The following is a 17,277-nucleotide window of genomic DNA, read 5'->3' as shown; positions in this document are numbered from 1 at the left end:
CCTGTATTACACGACGCTGCTGGCCTCACTTTTACCAACACCAAGACATAATCTGCTGTGCTTCAAACTGAAATGGTCATGTGGGTTAGGGTATGCAGATTGAATAAAATTTGATTTTGATTTAGATTTAATTTATTATACCATTCACAGAGAATAAAACAAGACAGTGCAGAATGTAGCGTTACAGTCATAGGGTGCAGAGAAAGATCAACTTAAATGAAAGGGAGATCCAATCAAAAGGCTGGCAGCAGCAGGGAAAAAGCTGTTCAAGTCAGTTGGTACACGACCTCAGACTTTTATAAGGAAGGTGGAAGAGAGAATGTCTAGGGTGTGGGATCCTTGATTATGCTGGCTGCTTTGCCAAGACAGCAGGAAGTGTAGACAGAGTCGATGGATGGGAGGCTTTGCGTGATGGATTGGGCTACATTCACGACCTTTTGTAGCTTCTTGCAGTCTTGGGCAGAGCAGGAGCCACATGAAGCTGAGATACAACCAGAAAGAATACTTTCTATGGTACATCTGTAAAAGTTGGAGAGTCTGAGCTGACATGCCAAATTTCCTTAGTCTTCTGAGAAAGTAGAGGCATTGGTGGGCTTTCTTAACTATAGTTTCGCCACGGGGGACCAGGGCAGGGTGCTGGCAATCTGGACACCAAGAAACGTGAAGCTCTCAACCCTTTCTACTTCATCCCTGTTGATGTAGGCAGGGTAAAAAGTCTGACAACACCAGGTTTTAGTCCAACCTATTTATTTGATAATATTCTCACTAGCTTTCGAGGGGACAGCCTCTTCGTCAGGTGAATGGAGAGTTCTGGCCTCAGACAGAGCATATAAAGCACAGACAGTTTAGAGATTACTGATTAAAATGCGGATTCGCATTTTAAATCAGTAATCTCTAAACTGTCTGTGCTTTATATGCTCTGTCTGAGGCCAGAACTCTCCATTCACCTGACGAAGAGGCTGTCCCCTCGAAAGCTAGTGAGAATATTATCAAATAAATAGGTTGGACTAAAACCTGGTGTTGTCAGACTTTTTACTGTGTTTACGCCAGTCCAACGCCGGCATACCCACATCATGATGTAGGCAGGGGCATGTTCTCCTTTATGCTTCCTGAAGTCGATGACAATCTTCTTTTTGTTGACAGCGAGGGAGAGATTATTGTTGCCTCACCAGTTCCTTTGTCGCATTCCTGTACTGTCTCGTCATTTTTTGAGTTCCAACCCACTACAGTGGTGTCATCAGCAAACTTGAAAATTGTATTGGAGGGGAATTTGGCCATACAGTCGTAGATGTACAAGGGGTATAGGAAGGAGTTGATAACACAGCCTTGTGGGGCACCGGTGTTAAGGATGGTTGTAGAGGTGCCTATCCTTACTGATTGTGGTCAATAAGTGCCATCACTAAACAGCTCACTGCAAAACCCATGCCAATATCTTTTCTACTTAGTTCAATATTGAAAAAGTGTGGCAAGTGCCCAGGGAGTGTTTTCTTGTTCTACACAGACTAAAGCTATGGGTGGTTACTCGTGAGAAACTGAAGTAGAACAAGGACGAAGTTCAACATTATTTTTCTTCAATTCTTTTCCAATATTTTTGTGCAAGTCTTTTCCCTTATTGAAGAGGAAACACTAGGGAAACATTTTAGATTGATTTGGTTCTCTATGTTAGCAATCACTGCATATCTTTCAGATCCAATTTTCCATTGTGAGGTTGGTGCTGAGATCCGCCATTTACAACTGGATTATGCCAGATATTAAGTGTTACAGTTTACAAGTTTTAGTGTAATTAAGCCTCATAATAAGAGTGGTCACAGAGGAAATCAACAAAGCCAAGTCTTCTGTGCTTATTTCTACATCTTAAAACAACTGAAGGATAACAGAAGCAAAATGCTGCAGATGTCAAAACTTAAGCAAAAACAGAATGGATTGGAAATACTCAGCAGGTCTGGCCGCAACTTGAGGGAGAAGTAACTAAGAGTCAAATATGAATTTTCATAATTCCAGGAAGTCATATTTGACCTTGAAATGTTAACTGTTTCTCTCTCCACAGACACTACCAAACTTACTGAGTATTTCCAACACTGTTTTTATTTGAAGATGACTATCACAAAATATACAACATGGAATAAAAAGGGAAAACAAGCAACATCCATTTACTTTCATCTCCGCGTAGACCAAAAGTGGAAACTTACCATGATCACCTTCTGGTCAACACAATAAAGACATCACTACAGTGATGTCGATAAAACAAAAATTCAAACATAAGCTTGAATAACTTTGGAAAGAAGAAAAATATTTCAAGTATAAACCTTTAGAGTCAACTTGACGATGTCTACTACTGAAAGTTGTCGTCATACATAAGTAGCTGCATCCAAAGTGCTCATTTCCTTACAGAACTCCAGTAATATATCATGGCTGAATGAAGTAACTGGAGTGTTTATAATTATACGCTCGCACAGACTTAGTCAAGGACACAAAAGGTATTTATTAACAAGGAAAAACTAGAGAGGCTGGCACCCCACCCCCAGCCCCTTCATGTCTTCTGCATATCTTTTGTCCCAGTTATGGCTCCATCCCTTTGGCTGATTACCCATTCTCAGTCTCAACTGGTCCCTCAAGCCAGGTGATCCTCTGAAGTTGTACTGCCCTTAAAGGAACAATCACCACAGTGTTATTTCTCAATATAGAGATGAAGTGTTCAGGAGATAGGGTAGGACACAGAATCTGCTACCAATGGTGGTCATTTCTGGGATTAACAGAATTAAACTATTTAGTTATACTCACTGAAGGTAAGATTGCCAGTTGACCTTATTTGCTCGCACTTCTGCAGCCTTGGCAGCAATAATATTAGTAGGAACTGCAGCATCCACAGCACCTCTGATGTCCATCTTGCTCAAAGTGGAGTGCCAGAATAGTCTAAAGAAACACAATTTTACTAGAAAAAGGAAGTATTGAACAATTTCACTGAAATTAGAGAAGAATTTGATTATCCAGATTACTATCCAAAATGACAACTCATTGCTGGCAACATGTTTCCAATTGAGCTGGTCTCTGCCCTCCCAGTACTGCAACCTACTCCATGTCATTACTTGGATACAAGCTGCAAGAGGGAACACTAAATACCATAGTCAATGTTTATAAAAACATTCTATAAACTGTAAAATATAACTCCTATGCTGAAGAGAATGGGTAAGAATGCTCAGATTTTCATTTAAATTCACAGAAAAAGCAACGAATCAGGATTATGGTTAAAGAAAGGAATTCTATTAAAATAATTTAAAAACCATAAACAACACCAAGGAGTATTACAACAGCAGTGAGGCTGTCTTAGTTTATATATTTCAGTTCACTAAGTAATTTTAAATATTCCAAACCACTTAAGAGTTGAGAAAAATAATCTGAAATTAGATTAATAAATGGCTCTTACAATCCCAGCTGTTACTTCTGGATAACTCAGATCCCAGATAGGGCCTGACTTCATAGATCCTTTTAATTTTTTGTTTACATACATGGGTGAGGAGTTACAGAACTGCCAATAACAAATAAATAAAACATTTAGTAAACAAGAAAATAACCAATGCCTCAAATATAAAACTTTACAAATGATGTAGATTTGCAAGGATAACACATGTAAAACAATAGGGTCAATGCGGTCAGACACAGCATGCTCAAATCACAGCCAGGTGTCCCCCTACCCAGCTGCTATCAAGTTCCCATCAATTCCCCCCCAGATGCTTGTCACACTGAACAAAATGATATCACTGGAACGCTGACTCGCGCACATAAGAAACATAAGAAATAGGAGGAGTAGGCCATCTAGCCCTTCGAGCCTGCCCCGCCATTCAATAAGATCATGGCTGATCTGACGTGGCTCAGTTCCACTTTCCCGCCTTCTTCCCATAACCCTTAATCCCCTTGCCTATCAAAAACCTATCTACCCGCGTCTTAAATATATTTAGCGAGGCAGCCTCCACCACTTCAATGGGCAGAGAATTCCGGAGATTCACCACCCTTTGAGTGAAGAAGTTCCTCCTCAACTCTGTTCTAAACTGCACCCCCCCTTATCTTGAGGCTGTGCCCTCTAGTCCTACTGTCCTTTGAGCGGGAAGAGCCTCTCCACCTCTACCCTATCCATCCCATTCATCAAGGTTCCAAACTCCACTCTCAATGAAAACTATTTGAAACCTCTACCAAACAATGCTCTCTCTCAGGTGCCTTCACCAAAAATCCACATCCAGCTTTTCAACCTATACTTGAAGTACTCTCTGCCCTGGATTACCATGTGCATTCAAGCTTCCACGCAACTTCTCGGGTACCCAGCCATGCCAACAGAACACCACTGCTTCACAGGCTGTATTTTGTCATCAACCTTTTGATAACCTCGAATATCTGGATGCTCAAGCCACAGTTCCCAGATCTGCACCCCGTCTCTGGAGGCATGGGGTAATTTTTCCAACCTCGCTGCACCTGGCACAGATCATGCCATTCCTGGAAAATAGCATGCGGGCCTAAAAAACTGATTTTGTGCCTAGTGCCAGATGTTTGCAATTGTCCCAGTCCCTTTCTAATAGGGCAAACCAGATAGCACTCAGAGGCTTCAAGGCCAATTAGCATACTTAAAGTAACATTTAAATATGTTTAAGTTTAGTCAGTTCGACAGTGGATTCTCTCAGCTTCCAGGATCTTCTGACCTTTGGGCGCACTGCCAAAGTGGCAAGAATCAGGTGTGATGGCCACACTGGAGCTCAGAACCCCAGATAGTCCAACATAGCTGGGCATTGTCCATCTGGCAGCACCTACTGGCACATGCAATGCCAGGTGGGCATTGCCAGTATGCTGGGGCAGAGCCAAGGGGGTGGAGCATATTGTGCATCAAGGAGGACCCCAATACTAGCATCCCATGTTGGGAAGGGAAATCCATTTTGTAGCTGCGCTCACGAACATGTTTAGTTCCTCCTCCTCCTCCTCCACCAGCGCACAAGTCACCATCCTACCAAAAACGTGGGATGATTGCGATCAGGACTGAGCCTTCTGGTTTCTCAGCCTTATGAGACGTAATATTTTGGTGGGGGACAGGGCAGTGGGAATCTCAGCTTCTGCTCATGACTTCACTGAATAGAACCGATTTTTCCTGATTGACTTCAGTCTTCCTGGAACTCTTCTGTCCCATTCCTTGGTTTCTGGGACTTGCTTTCTGTCCCTCTATGTTGATCTGCCTGTACACTGTTCCTTATCTCTGGGTTATCTAGTTCCAAACTAACTCTTGCCATCTGTGTGGCACCTGGCTGCTAGGTAACAGCTTAGTTTTTTTATAATGCGTTTGCTACAGGGGATTGTAAAACCTTATTACGATGCAAGCATCTAAACCAAAACTACCAGACTACTTTTAGAAATGAAACCAAAACCCAAATTCTTAACAAACAAGTACAAAACAGAAATTAAGCTTAAATTTAAAGCTAAATTTTATTTCTAATACCCACAAAAACAAATCTAAATTTCTTACAACTATTTTGAAACAATGGTACCTCAGTGACTGAATACAACAGTATCATAAAAGTCAATTATACTACCTCAGAACAAATATTAACACAAATCGCCCAATATTTGAATGAGCATTCACACTATTCCAACATGCACTGGAGCCATATAAAATACAAGGAGTGGGCATTTGGCCCTTCTAGCCTACTCCACCATACAATATGATGCTTTAGCTCAACATCATGGTACTGCTCTTTACCCATGCCCGCAACAGTTTTGGAGTCTAGAAATCTATTTCCTTCCTAAACATATTCAGTGATTTTGTCTCCACAGCTTTCTGTGGTGGAAAATTCCACAGGTTCTCACCACCGAGTGAAGAAGTTTCTCCTCTTAGTCCTAAATGACATACCACATATCCTGAGACTATCATGCCTTGTTCTTGATCCCCCAGCCAGAGGAAACAACATCCCTGTCCTGTCAAAATTTTATACATTTCAGTTAGGTCCTCTTTTATTCTTCTAAATTCCAGTGAACGCCAGCCCAGTCAACATAATCTCCTCTCATATGACAATCCTGCCATCCCAGGAATCAATTTGGTTTAACTGCTGCACTCACTGCACCCCTAGTAAATAATTCCTTTCTTAGGTAAGGAACCACAACAGCACACAAAACTCCAGGTGTAGTCTCATCAAGGCTCTCTACAGCTGCAGTAAAGCATCCTTGCTCCTGCACTCATATCCTCATGAAATAAAGGCCAACACACCTAACTGCTTGCTTCTACCAAGATATCCAGGTCACTTTTTATGCGAACATTTCCTAATCTATCACTATTTAAATAATAGTCTGCCATTCTGTTTCTCCACCTAAAGTGGATAATTTCACATTCATCTACATTATACTGCATCTGCCATATATTTGCCCACTCACTAACGTGTCTAAATCACCTTGAAGTGTCTTAATCTTCTTCTTACCACTCCCATTGCAAGCAAGTTGTCATCAGTAAACTTAGAAATATTACTTTTGATTCCCACACTCAAGTCATTGATGTATATTGTGAATAGAGGGGGCCAAGCATCCTTGTGCTACTAGTTACTGCATGCCACTTTTTCTGCTATTTCCTTCCTGCTAACCAATTCTCAATCCATGCCAATATACTACTCCCAATCCCGCACTGCTGAAAATCCAAATTCACAACATCCGCTGGTTCACCCTCATCTATTCTGCTAGTTACATTCTCAAAATACTCCAGTAGGTTTGTCAAATATGACTTACCTTTCATAAGTCCATGTTAACTTTGTCTAATCCCACTGACATTTTCTAAGTGTCCTGTTAATGTGTTCATAAGACTCTAGCATTTTCTGATGTTAGGCTAACTGATGTGTAATTCCTCATCTCCCTCTATCCTTGCCACGCTCCAGGAATTGGCCCAGAATGTATAGAATTTTGGAAAACAATAAACAATGCATCCACTATTTCCATGGCCACCTCCTTTAATATCGTGGGACGTAGATTATCTGGTCACATCTACCTTCTGTACAAATGTCTCCCCTAGCACAACCATGCTGGATGAGAAGCATAGACGCCTAAGTCTCCCCAGAGATGACAAACTTCACTTATAGTACTGCCTTGAGGTCTGTCTTCTCATCCATAGTGAAGTATCATCCAGTGCCTTTCCTGTCAGTAAGGACACCAGATGACCAGCTCACTTTGCTGTAGGCCATTCCCAAGTGCACAGCAATCACTCAAAACACAGCAGGTTGTTCTCAATGTTCTTTCCCTCTTGGTAGGTGGCATTCGGTCTCTACACAGGACATAGACGTGACTAGAAGAGGACCCACAGCCCTTCTGTTCCTGAGGATAATGTATCGTCAATGTAGAGTTATGGCTGAGAGAAGCTGTCTGGAGCTACTGTTCATGCTCACCTGCTGTTTAAATAGGATAGAATTATAGAATCCTTACAGTATAGAAGGAGACCATTCGGCCCATCAGAACAGCACCTACTCGCCAAAAGAGCATCCCGTCCAAGCCCATCGCGCTAACCGCATGCATTCACCCTAATTCCTCTAACCTACATATCTTGGGACACTAAGGGGCATTTTAGCATGGCCAAGCCACTAATCTGCACATCTTTGGTCTGTGGGAGGAAATTGGGGCACTCAGGAAATCCACACAGACATAGGAGAATGTGTAAATTCCACATAATCATTCAACATTCAAATCTGGGGTCTTGGCATTGTGAGGCAGCAGTGTCACCATGCCAGGACCAGTTTGAATTGTCACCCCGAGGCTCCTTAGTTTTCCACTAGTTCTTTCTCATGCTTCTATGGAGCAACAAAGAAGCGTTTAAACAATGTGCCTGCGTTCCCTGCTCTGTGTCGTCTTTGGCCTTCCCTGGCTTGAGCTTTGAGCTAAACCACAGGCTCAGGCACTGCTTCCTCTGCAGATGCATCACTCGACGAGTTTAACTTATCCTGCCACTCGCCATCCCACCGCTGCCACCAAATGTTGCATAGTCACCTGAGTGCAGGTAGCTTGAACTGCAGGCGCTGTGTTGAAACTAATTCGTCCAATTTCAGAGCAGCCAGAATGGAAAACTTGTACCTCCACTCAGTCTTTACTTAACCATCTTGCAAATTAAAATGGTGCATTATTTAAAAGATCAGTATTTAATATTAAAGCCTACTGCTCTACCCAGTGAAACTGCACAGATTCTTGTCTAACGTACTAGCAACTATCTTTCTAGGATGAGTAAGTGGGGTCTCTCAAGGTCAAACAGGCTTCAGAACAATGCTGGAGGTTTGAAACAATGTCAGTCAGTCTCCAGTACTTCAATACATTGATGATAAACTAAGCCAATAGCTAATAGGGCCCACAAGACAGGCCTGGCATTGAGAATGGAGATTCTTTCTACTCCATTCCTTATAATTCTGCACACCAAGGTCTTAACAGGAAAGATGGTCCTAAAAGGAAGTTCAAAGGTTTTTCAGGTTTATCAAGCATTTAGACAGATATTAAACATACTCTACTCTAATAATCACTTTCTTTCCCTAGGTCAAACGGACAACTACTGCTTTTAGACCTTCATGTATGGTTTTGCATATCTTCCCAAAAGTATGGTATGAATTATCCACTATTCCCAAAACTAATGTTTTTGCCACTAAATCACCAATTGTAAGGATTTGGGTGATTTCTACACGTCCATTGGATTTAAACACAAACATTACAAATACAAAGAACATTTTTCATTCAAATTTGTTCATTTAGTCTTATTCACATATACTATAAAGAAATTATAGCTAGTGTGGATTACAGTCAGCTGTATTCAGACATTTTAACAATCTTTTACTGAAGTGTATCTTTTAATCTACCAAACTTCACAATACATTGCTCATCATAGAAACATAGAACATTACAGCACAGTACAGGCCCTTTGGTTCTCAATGCTGTGCTGAGCTATGTCCAATCCCAAGATCAAGCTACCCCCTCCCTGTAATTCTGGAGTGCTCCATGTGCCTATCCAATAACTACGTGAAAGTTCCTAAAGTGTCCGACTCTCTCACAGCAGACAGTCTATTCCACACCCCAACCACTCTGAGCAAAGAATCTACCTCGGACATCCCTTTATCTCCCACCATGAACCTTACAGTTATGCCCCCTAATAACAGCTACACCCACCTGAGGAAATAGTGCACATGCACTCTATCAATCCCTCTCATCATCTTATAAACCTCTATTAAGTCACCTCTCATCCTCCTCCGCTCCAACAAGCCCCAGCTCCCTCAACCTTTCCTCATGACCTACCCTCCAAACCAGGCAGCATCCTGGTAAATCTCCTCTGCACTCTCTCCAATGCTTCCACATCCCTCTTATGAGGTGACCAGAACTGAACACAATATTCCAAATGTGGTCTCACCAACGTCCGGTATAGCTGCAGCATAACACCACGGTTCTTAAACTCAAACCTCCGTTAATAAACGCTAACACACTATAAGCCTTCTTCACGGCTCTATCCACTTGAGTGGTAACCTTCAGAGATCTGTGGATATGAACCCCAAGATCTCTGTTCCTCCACATTCCTTAGAACCCTGCCGTTGACCCTGTAATCTGCATTCAAGTTGGTCCTACCAAGATGAATCACCTCACATTTATCAGGGCTCAACTCCATCTGCCACTTTTCGGCCCAGCTCTGCATCCTATCAATGTCTCTTTGCAGCCTGCAAGAGCCCTCCACCTCATCCACTACTCCACCAATCTTGGTGTCGTCAGCAAATTTACTAACCATGCCACCCCCCCCCCCCCCCCCCCCCCCACAACATTTCGGCCCCTTCTTCCAAGCCATTTGTAAAAATCACAAATAGCAGAGGACCCAGCACTGACCCTATGGTACATTGCTGGTAACAGGCCTCCAGTCTGAAAATTTTCCCTCCACCACCACCCTATGTCTTCTATGATACAGCCACTTACTTATCCAATTGGCTAAATTTCTTTCTATTCCACACCTCCTTATCTTCATGAGCCTACCATGGGGAACCTTATCAAACACCTGACTAAAATCCACGTATACAACATCAACTGCTCTACCTTTGCCTACAGACTTAATTACCTCAAAGAATTCAATCAAATTTATGAGGCAGGACTTACCCCTCATGAAACCGTGCTGACTATCCCAGATTAAACAGAATCTTTCCAAATGGTCATAAATCCTATCTCTTAGGACCCTTTCCATCAACTTACTGACCAAAGTAAGGCTAACTGGCCTATAATTACCAGGGTCATTCCTATTTCCTTTCTTGAAAAGAGGAACAACATTTGCCACTCTCCAGTCCTCTGGCACTATCCCTGTGGACAGTGAGGACCCAAAGATCAAAGCTAAAGGCTCCGCAATCTCATCCCTTGCCTCCCAAAGTATCCTAGGATGTATCCCATCTGGTCCAGGGGACTTATCCACCCTCAGATTTTTCAAAATTGCTAATACATCTTCCCTCAGAACATCTACCTCTTCCATCCTATCAGCCTACAACGCGCATTCCTCCTCAAAAACACAGCCCCTCTCCTTAGTGAGCACTAAAGGAAAGTATTCATTCATAAGAACATAAGAACATAAGAAATAGGAGCAGGAGTAGGCCATCTGGCCCTTCGAGCCTGCCCCGCCATTCAATAAGATCATGGCTGATCTGTCGTGGCTCAGTTCCACTTTCCCGCCCTCTCCCCATAACCCTTAATCCCCTCTCTTATCAAAAACCCATCAACCCGCTTCTTAAAAATATTTAGCGAGGCAGCCTCCACCACTTCAACGGGCAGAGAATTCCAGAGATTCACCACCCTTTGAGTGAAGAAGTTCCTCCTCAACTCCGTTCTGAACCGCCCCCCCTCTATCTTGAGGCTGTGCCCCCTAGTCCTACTGTCTTTTTTGAGCGGGAAGAGTCTTTCCACCTCTATCCTATCCATCCCATTCATCATCTTATACGCCTCAATGAGATCTCCCCTCATTCTTCTAAACTCTAACGAGTACAAGCCTAGTTTATTCAGCCTCTCCTCATAGCTCAACCCCCTCAACTCCGGTATCAGCCTAGTAAACCTCCTCTGCACTCCCTCCAAGGCCAAAATATCCTTGCGCAGGTGCGGCGCCCAAAACTGCACACAGTACTCCAGCTGCGGCCTCACCAATGCCCTATACAGCTGCAGCAAGACCTCCCTACTTTTATATTCAATCCCCCTCGCTATGAAGGCCAGCATCCCATTCGCCTTCCTGACCACCTGCTGCACCTGCAGGCTGGGTTTTTGCGACTCATGCACAAGGACCCCGAGGTCCCTCTGCACCGTCGCCTGCTGCAGTTTTTCGCCACGTAAGTAACAGTCCTTCCTACCATTCTTCCTACCAAAGTGGACCACCTCACACTTGCAAAGTGGACCACCTCACATTCAATGCCTCACCTATCTCTTCTGACTCCATACACAAGTTCCCACTATTATCCTTAACTGGCCCTAACCTCACCCTGCTCACTCTCTTATTTCTCAAGAGTAAAAAGCCTTGGGGTTTTCTTTCATCCGACCTGCCAAGGACTTCTCATGCCCCCTCCTAGCTCTCCTAAGCCCTTTCTTTAATTCATTCCTAGCTACCTTGTAACACTCAAGTGACCCAACTGAACCTTGTTTTTTCATCCTTACGTACGGTTCCTTTTTCCTCTTGACAAGGCATTCAACCTCCTTTGTGAACATGGTTCCTTCACTCGGCCATTTCCTCCATGCCTACCAGAGACATACCTATCAAGGACACACAGTATATGTTCCTTGAAAAAGCTCCACTTTTCGTTTGTGCCCACATCTGAGTTTTTGCTCCCATCTTATACTCCCTAATACTTGCCTAATCGCATCATAATTACCCCTGCCCCAATTATAAACCTTGCCCTGTCGTGTGACCCTATCCCACTCCATTGCAATAATGAAGGACACCGAATTGTGGTCACTATCTCCAAACTGCTCTCCCACAAACAAATCTAATTCTTGGCCTGGTTCATTACCCAGTGTCAATGTGGCCCCACCTCTTGTTGGCTTATCCACATTGTGTCAGGAAACTCTCCTGCACACACTGTACAAAAAGTGCCCCATTCGAACTATTTGACCTATAAAGGCTCCAATCAATATTTGGAAAGTTAAAGTCACCCATGATAACTACCCTGTGACTTCCACACCTATCCATAATTTGTTTTGCCATTTCCGCCTCCACATCTCTATTACTATTTGGGGGCCTATAGAAAACTCCTAACAACATGACCGATCCTTTCCTATTTCTAACTTCAGCCTATATTACTTCAGTAGGCAGATCGCCCTCAAAATGCCTTTCAGCAGCCATTAAACTATCCTTGATTAACAAATGCTACTCCTCCACCTCTTTTACCGCCTTCCCTACTCTTACTGAAACATTTATACCCCGGAATTGCCGACAACCATTCTTGTCCCTGTTCCAACCATGTCTCCGTAATGGCCACAACATCATAGTCCCAAGTACCAACCCACGCTCCAAGTTCACCTACCTTATTCCTGATGCTCCTTGCATTGAAGTAGATAGACTTCAATCCACCATCCTGTCTGCCTGTACACTCCTGCGACCTTGGTACCTTCCTCAGTACCTCACAGTCCACAACACAGGCTTTTGGACTACATCTCATTTTCCCAACCCCTGACAAATTAGTTTAACACCCCCCCCTCCCCCCAACCCCTGAAGAGCAGATACAAATTTCCCTCCCAGGATATCAGTGCCCCTCTGGTTCAGGAGCAAACCACCCTGTTTGTACAGGTCCCACCTTCCCCAGAATGTGCTCGAACTATCCAAATGAAACCCTCTCTCCTACACTATCCCTGCAGCCACAGGTTAAACTGCATTCTCTCCCTGTTCCTCAACTCACTAGCACGTGGCCCCAGCAACAAACCAGAGATGACAACATGCTTTGTCCAAGCTTTCAGTTTCCAGCCTAGCTCCCTAAATTCCTGTTTTAAATCCCCATCCCTCTTTCTACCTACATCGTTGGTACCAACGTGCACCATGACCTGCGACTGATCCTCCCCCACTTAAGGATTTGAAAACACGGTCCGAGACATCACAGACTCTTGCACCCGGGAGGCAGCATACCATCTGTGAGTCTCTTTTGCTGCCGCAGAACGTCCTATCCGTCCCTCTAACCATCACGTCCCCAATTACTATTGCTCTCCTCCCTTCCCTTCTGAGGCACAGGGATGGACTCAGTGCTCGAAGTCCAGTCACTCTGGCTTACCACTGGTAGGTCATACCCCTCAACAGAATCCAACACAGAATACTTGTTGCTGAGGGGAACAACCACAGGGGATCCCCACTTGGGTGCTTCCTCCCAGCCCCTCTCTCTGTCACCCATCTATTTTCATTTTTTGGAGTCTCCAAATCCCTGAAACTCTTATCTATAATCACCTCTGCCTCCTGAATGATGCAAAATTCATCCAGCTCCAGTTCCCTAATGGGTTTTTAAGGAGCTGGAGATGGGTGCACTTCCCACAGGTGAATTCAGCAGGGACACGAACGGCATTCTCTGCAGATTGAGGTTAATTAAATGCTTTCAGGAATAAAAAAAAATGAAGGACCGGATTCTCTGACCTCACCCGCAGCCAGGATTCTTCCATCCTGTTGCAGTAATCAGAGATTTGGTTGAGTGTCAAATTCTCCATTCTGGCTGGCAGCAATGATTGGGGTGTGAACAGCAGACAATTCCAGCCGAAGTTTTTAAAACGAGCATGTTAATAATGAAGCTCAAAATGAAAATTCTGTTTAGTTTGTTTGCTACAAACACATCTAGCTTGAAAACTGAACTATCACTCCTAACAGTGTCTCATTGCAACACCCTTTGTTGACAAGCTGCAGTTCTACCTTTCTGCACTCTTTCAAATGATAATTAGCATTTGGAACACCAGTGCATAAATTCCCAGAAACTGCAAGAGCTTTGATAACAAACAGCATTAATGCATGTTATTTAACATAGTTACAAAGTGGCAAAGAACCCATGGAATAAAAGTCAATTATACAACTTGCACTGGGGCCCCTTCCAAGAGTGTTGTCATTGAGTTGGTTTATTTGGTTTGCCTAAAACAGGAATAGTGTTGTCACCCAATTTTCAGTCATGAATGTTAGGTATGTAAATTTTGCATATGGAAAACTAAAAGTAACCATCAGTCCAACTTAGATTGAGATTTAAGCACTGGTGAAAAGAATTGGCGTCAGTGCCATAGCAAACTGCAGTGATGAATTGAGTATTAGACAAGCTTCATACGCTACACAAAAGTGATTTTCTCTAATAGCACACTAGCATTGAAAATAAAGAAAATGAGGCCAATTTAATAAAAAACACGAGTGACACTAGTGTTGCACAATAGTAACTGCTGACTAGCTAGAGGTGTGGCTACAGCTTGATGCAAAATACTGCTAAATGTATTTCTTTTTAAAAAATGTGTGTCAACTCTGGTTCAGTGGTAGTGCTGATTGGAGTCAGGTTTGTGGGTTCAAGTCCCTTTCCATAACTTCAGCACAAAAACAAGGTTGGCACATTGTGCAATACTGAGGGTTGGCTGTGCTATTGGAGGTGCCACATTTTGAATAGACATTCAACACCTTAAAAGCCTTCAAAATGAGCCTCGACACAATTTCATACAAGAATAGGTGGTATCCCAAAGTCCTGGCAAATATTAGTCCAGCTATTGACATCACTTTGTTGTTTATGGAGGGGGCGGGGCAGTTTGCAAATTGGCTATCATCCATAATACAACTAAGATATTCATTGACTAAAGAATTTTGGAATGTCTTGTGGCTTCAAAAGATGCTGCACAAATCCAAGTCTTTTCTGTGCCACAATTTAGTGCAAAACTTTCCAGTCTCTCTTACCAAGTTTGGAACTCCGGCATGAATTTATCAGGAACTGCACGTATTAGAGCAATTGTAATCTGACTTCTGAGGGTATTGACTTGCATAATGACTCATTCCTCCCCACCATTTGACTGGACATTGCTAGCAAGGTATGTCGAAGAGTAAAAACAATCTCATTATTGTTTGGGTTTGCTTTCTTCCGCAGCCCTAAAGAAGTTACTGTGATTGATCACGATGAAAGCTCCCCTCATTCTACAATATTGTTGTTGCTCCCATAATTCTGAGGTTTAGGGTTTATATTAGTGTTGCATACCACTTTTGCAAATAACCAATAACCAGTAGGTAAGGAAGGAAAACAATAATCCAAAAAAAAACTTACCATTTTTACCAACAAATGCACAAAAACAGCAAACATATAAGTAGCAATAATACATGCCCATTTACAGTGCCTATTAATCTAAATTGTAATTGGTCATCTCTGGATTTGCAATGAACCATAGATTGCAAGTGACTTAGGCCAAAGTTGAAATGCTGTCTACAATTTTAAAGATCCCCAGTGTAGAGATGCCAGCATTGGATTGGGATGGGCACAGCAAGAAGTCTTACAACACAAAATTAAAGTCCAACAGGTTTATTTGGAATCATGAGCTTTCAAAGCATTGCCACTTCATCAGGTGAGTTGGACTTCAACCTGGCATTGTGAAACTTTTTACTAAATATCCCCATTTTAAGAATAATGTTAAGAGCTCTCAGAGGGGTACTAGGAATAACAGATTTTAGCTATGAGGAAAGGATGGAAGTTAGCAAATTAAATTTTACCCAAGGCTTCAATTTAAGCTTCCTTGTTGGTGGACTACAGTAAATCCTGAAACACTTCTGGCACAAACATTACCAAGACTTCTCCATGCAGAATAGGATCAGCCGTACTTCAAAGAATTAAAGATACCAATGACCTTGTGCAAGGCACAAAGCAGCACTGTTGTCAAAACACCACTCAACATTTCAGATCAACAGAAGGTGGGTTTGAACAAGTGTTGTGCCTCATAAAGCAGCCCAGTGGATACCAGCATGGACTGGTCTGCCAAGGGGAAAGAGATAGAGCCCTGGTGGATACAGACACTGACCAGGGGTGGGGGGGTGGGGGTGGGCGGTGGATGGAGTTAGAGAGAAGATGGGGCCCTGTTGGGGGTACAGACACTGACCGGCAGTGGTGGGGGGGGGGGGAATGAGCCCTGGTGGGTACAGACATTGACAAGAGTCGGAGGTATGATTAATGATAAACGGTGAGGGAGGCAGACAGAGGCCCGCATGGTGACGGGAAGATGAGACATTTAGACCCACTCACGGCCCGCAGCGGCAATACCAGTACCGGCTGAGGCCGCTCCACCATCAGGGACCAGCTCCGTCTGCGGGCGGAGGAATCTACTCAACACGGCCGGGAGTGCGGCTACTGGTGGTCCCGGCCTCCACCCCCGGGGCGGCTCGACCGGGCAGCGCTACCCCGGGGGGAGGGTGGGGGCTCGAGCGGGCAGCGCTACCCCCGGGGGGAGGGTGGGGGCTCGAACGGGCAGCGGTCTCTCACCTGGAACCTGCGCAGCAGCGAACCCGTCAGCCCTGAAACACTCCAAACACGCGTTGTCATGTGACTGATCACGTGATTCCGTCGCTCTTAAAGGGACAGCGCACGGTGGCTGCAGACTGGTTCTGTCAGGGCTGAAGTCCAGCCCACCATCACTCCCCAAGTCCTCTGCCTGCTTACAGATAGATCCACTGTATTGTTTGCTGACAAGGATGCCGCATTTCACCCAATCCAAAACCAGTGTCCTCAGAAATTAAAAAACAAATATCCATTTCAGAGAAATGTCCCTCCTGGATAAGAACTAGGAGCAGGATTGGGCCATCTGGCGCCTCTAGCCTGCTCCGCCACTCAGTAAGTTCATGGCTGATCTTTTTGTGGACTCAGCTCCACTTACCCACCCACTCACCATTACCCTTAATTCCTTTACTGTTCAAAAATTTACCTATCCTTGCCTCTACTGCCTCATTGGACAGGGAATTCCACAGATTCGCAACCTTTTGTGTGAAGAAGTTGCTCTTCAACTCAGTCCTAAATGTGCATTCCCTTATTTTGAGGCCATGCCCCCTAGTCCCAGTTTCACCTGCCAGTGGAAACAACTTTTCTGCTTCGATCTTATATGTTCCCTTCATAATCTTATATTTCTATAAGATCTCCCCTCATTCTTCTGAATCCCAATGAGTATAGACCCAATCTACTCAATGTCTCCTCATTAGCCAACCCTCTCAATCCCAGAATCAACCTAGTAAATGTCCTCTGCAACGTCCTTCCCCCTCCCCCCCCCACCCCCCGCCCCAGTGCCAGTATATCCTTTTTCAAATAAGGAGACCAAAATTGTACA

At 43.8% G+C, this 17,277-nt stretch overlaps 1 protein-coding gene across 2 annotated transcripts in view; it reads right to left on the bottom strand.

Annotated features, from left to right (window-relative positions):
• atp6v1h (ATPase H+ transporting V1 subunit H) overlaps nt 1-16,540 on the bottom strand; it is a 101,339-nt gene extending 84,799 nt beyond the window's left edge. For both annotated transcript variants that reach the window (XM_080194229.1, XM_080194231.1), the window contains exons 1-2: nt 16,443-16,540; nt 2,782-2,913 (exon numbers count right to left, since the gene is read on the bottom strand). In XM_080194229.1, coding sequence (XP_080050355.1) covers nt 2,782-2,885 — 104 coding nt within the window. In that variant the 5' untranslated portion in view covers nt 2,886-2,913; nt 16,443-16,540. The remainder of the gene's footprint in view (nt 1-2,781; nt 2,914-16,442) is intronic.
• Nucleotides 16,541-17,277: the final 737 nt, after the last annotated feature.

This window comes from Carcharhinus amblyrhynchos, chromosome 8, assembly GCF_965287045.1.
Source record: "Carcharhinus amblyrhynchos chromosome 8, sCarAmb.v2.hapA, whole genome shotgun sequence".
Lineage (NCBI taxonomy): Eukaryota > Metazoa > Chordata > Chondrichthyes > Carcharhiniformes > Carcharhinidae > Carcharhinus > Carcharhinus amblyrhynchos.
The sequence above is the reverse complement of the archived record's forward strand: the minus strand, read 5'-3'. Positions and strand labels throughout refer to the sequence as shown.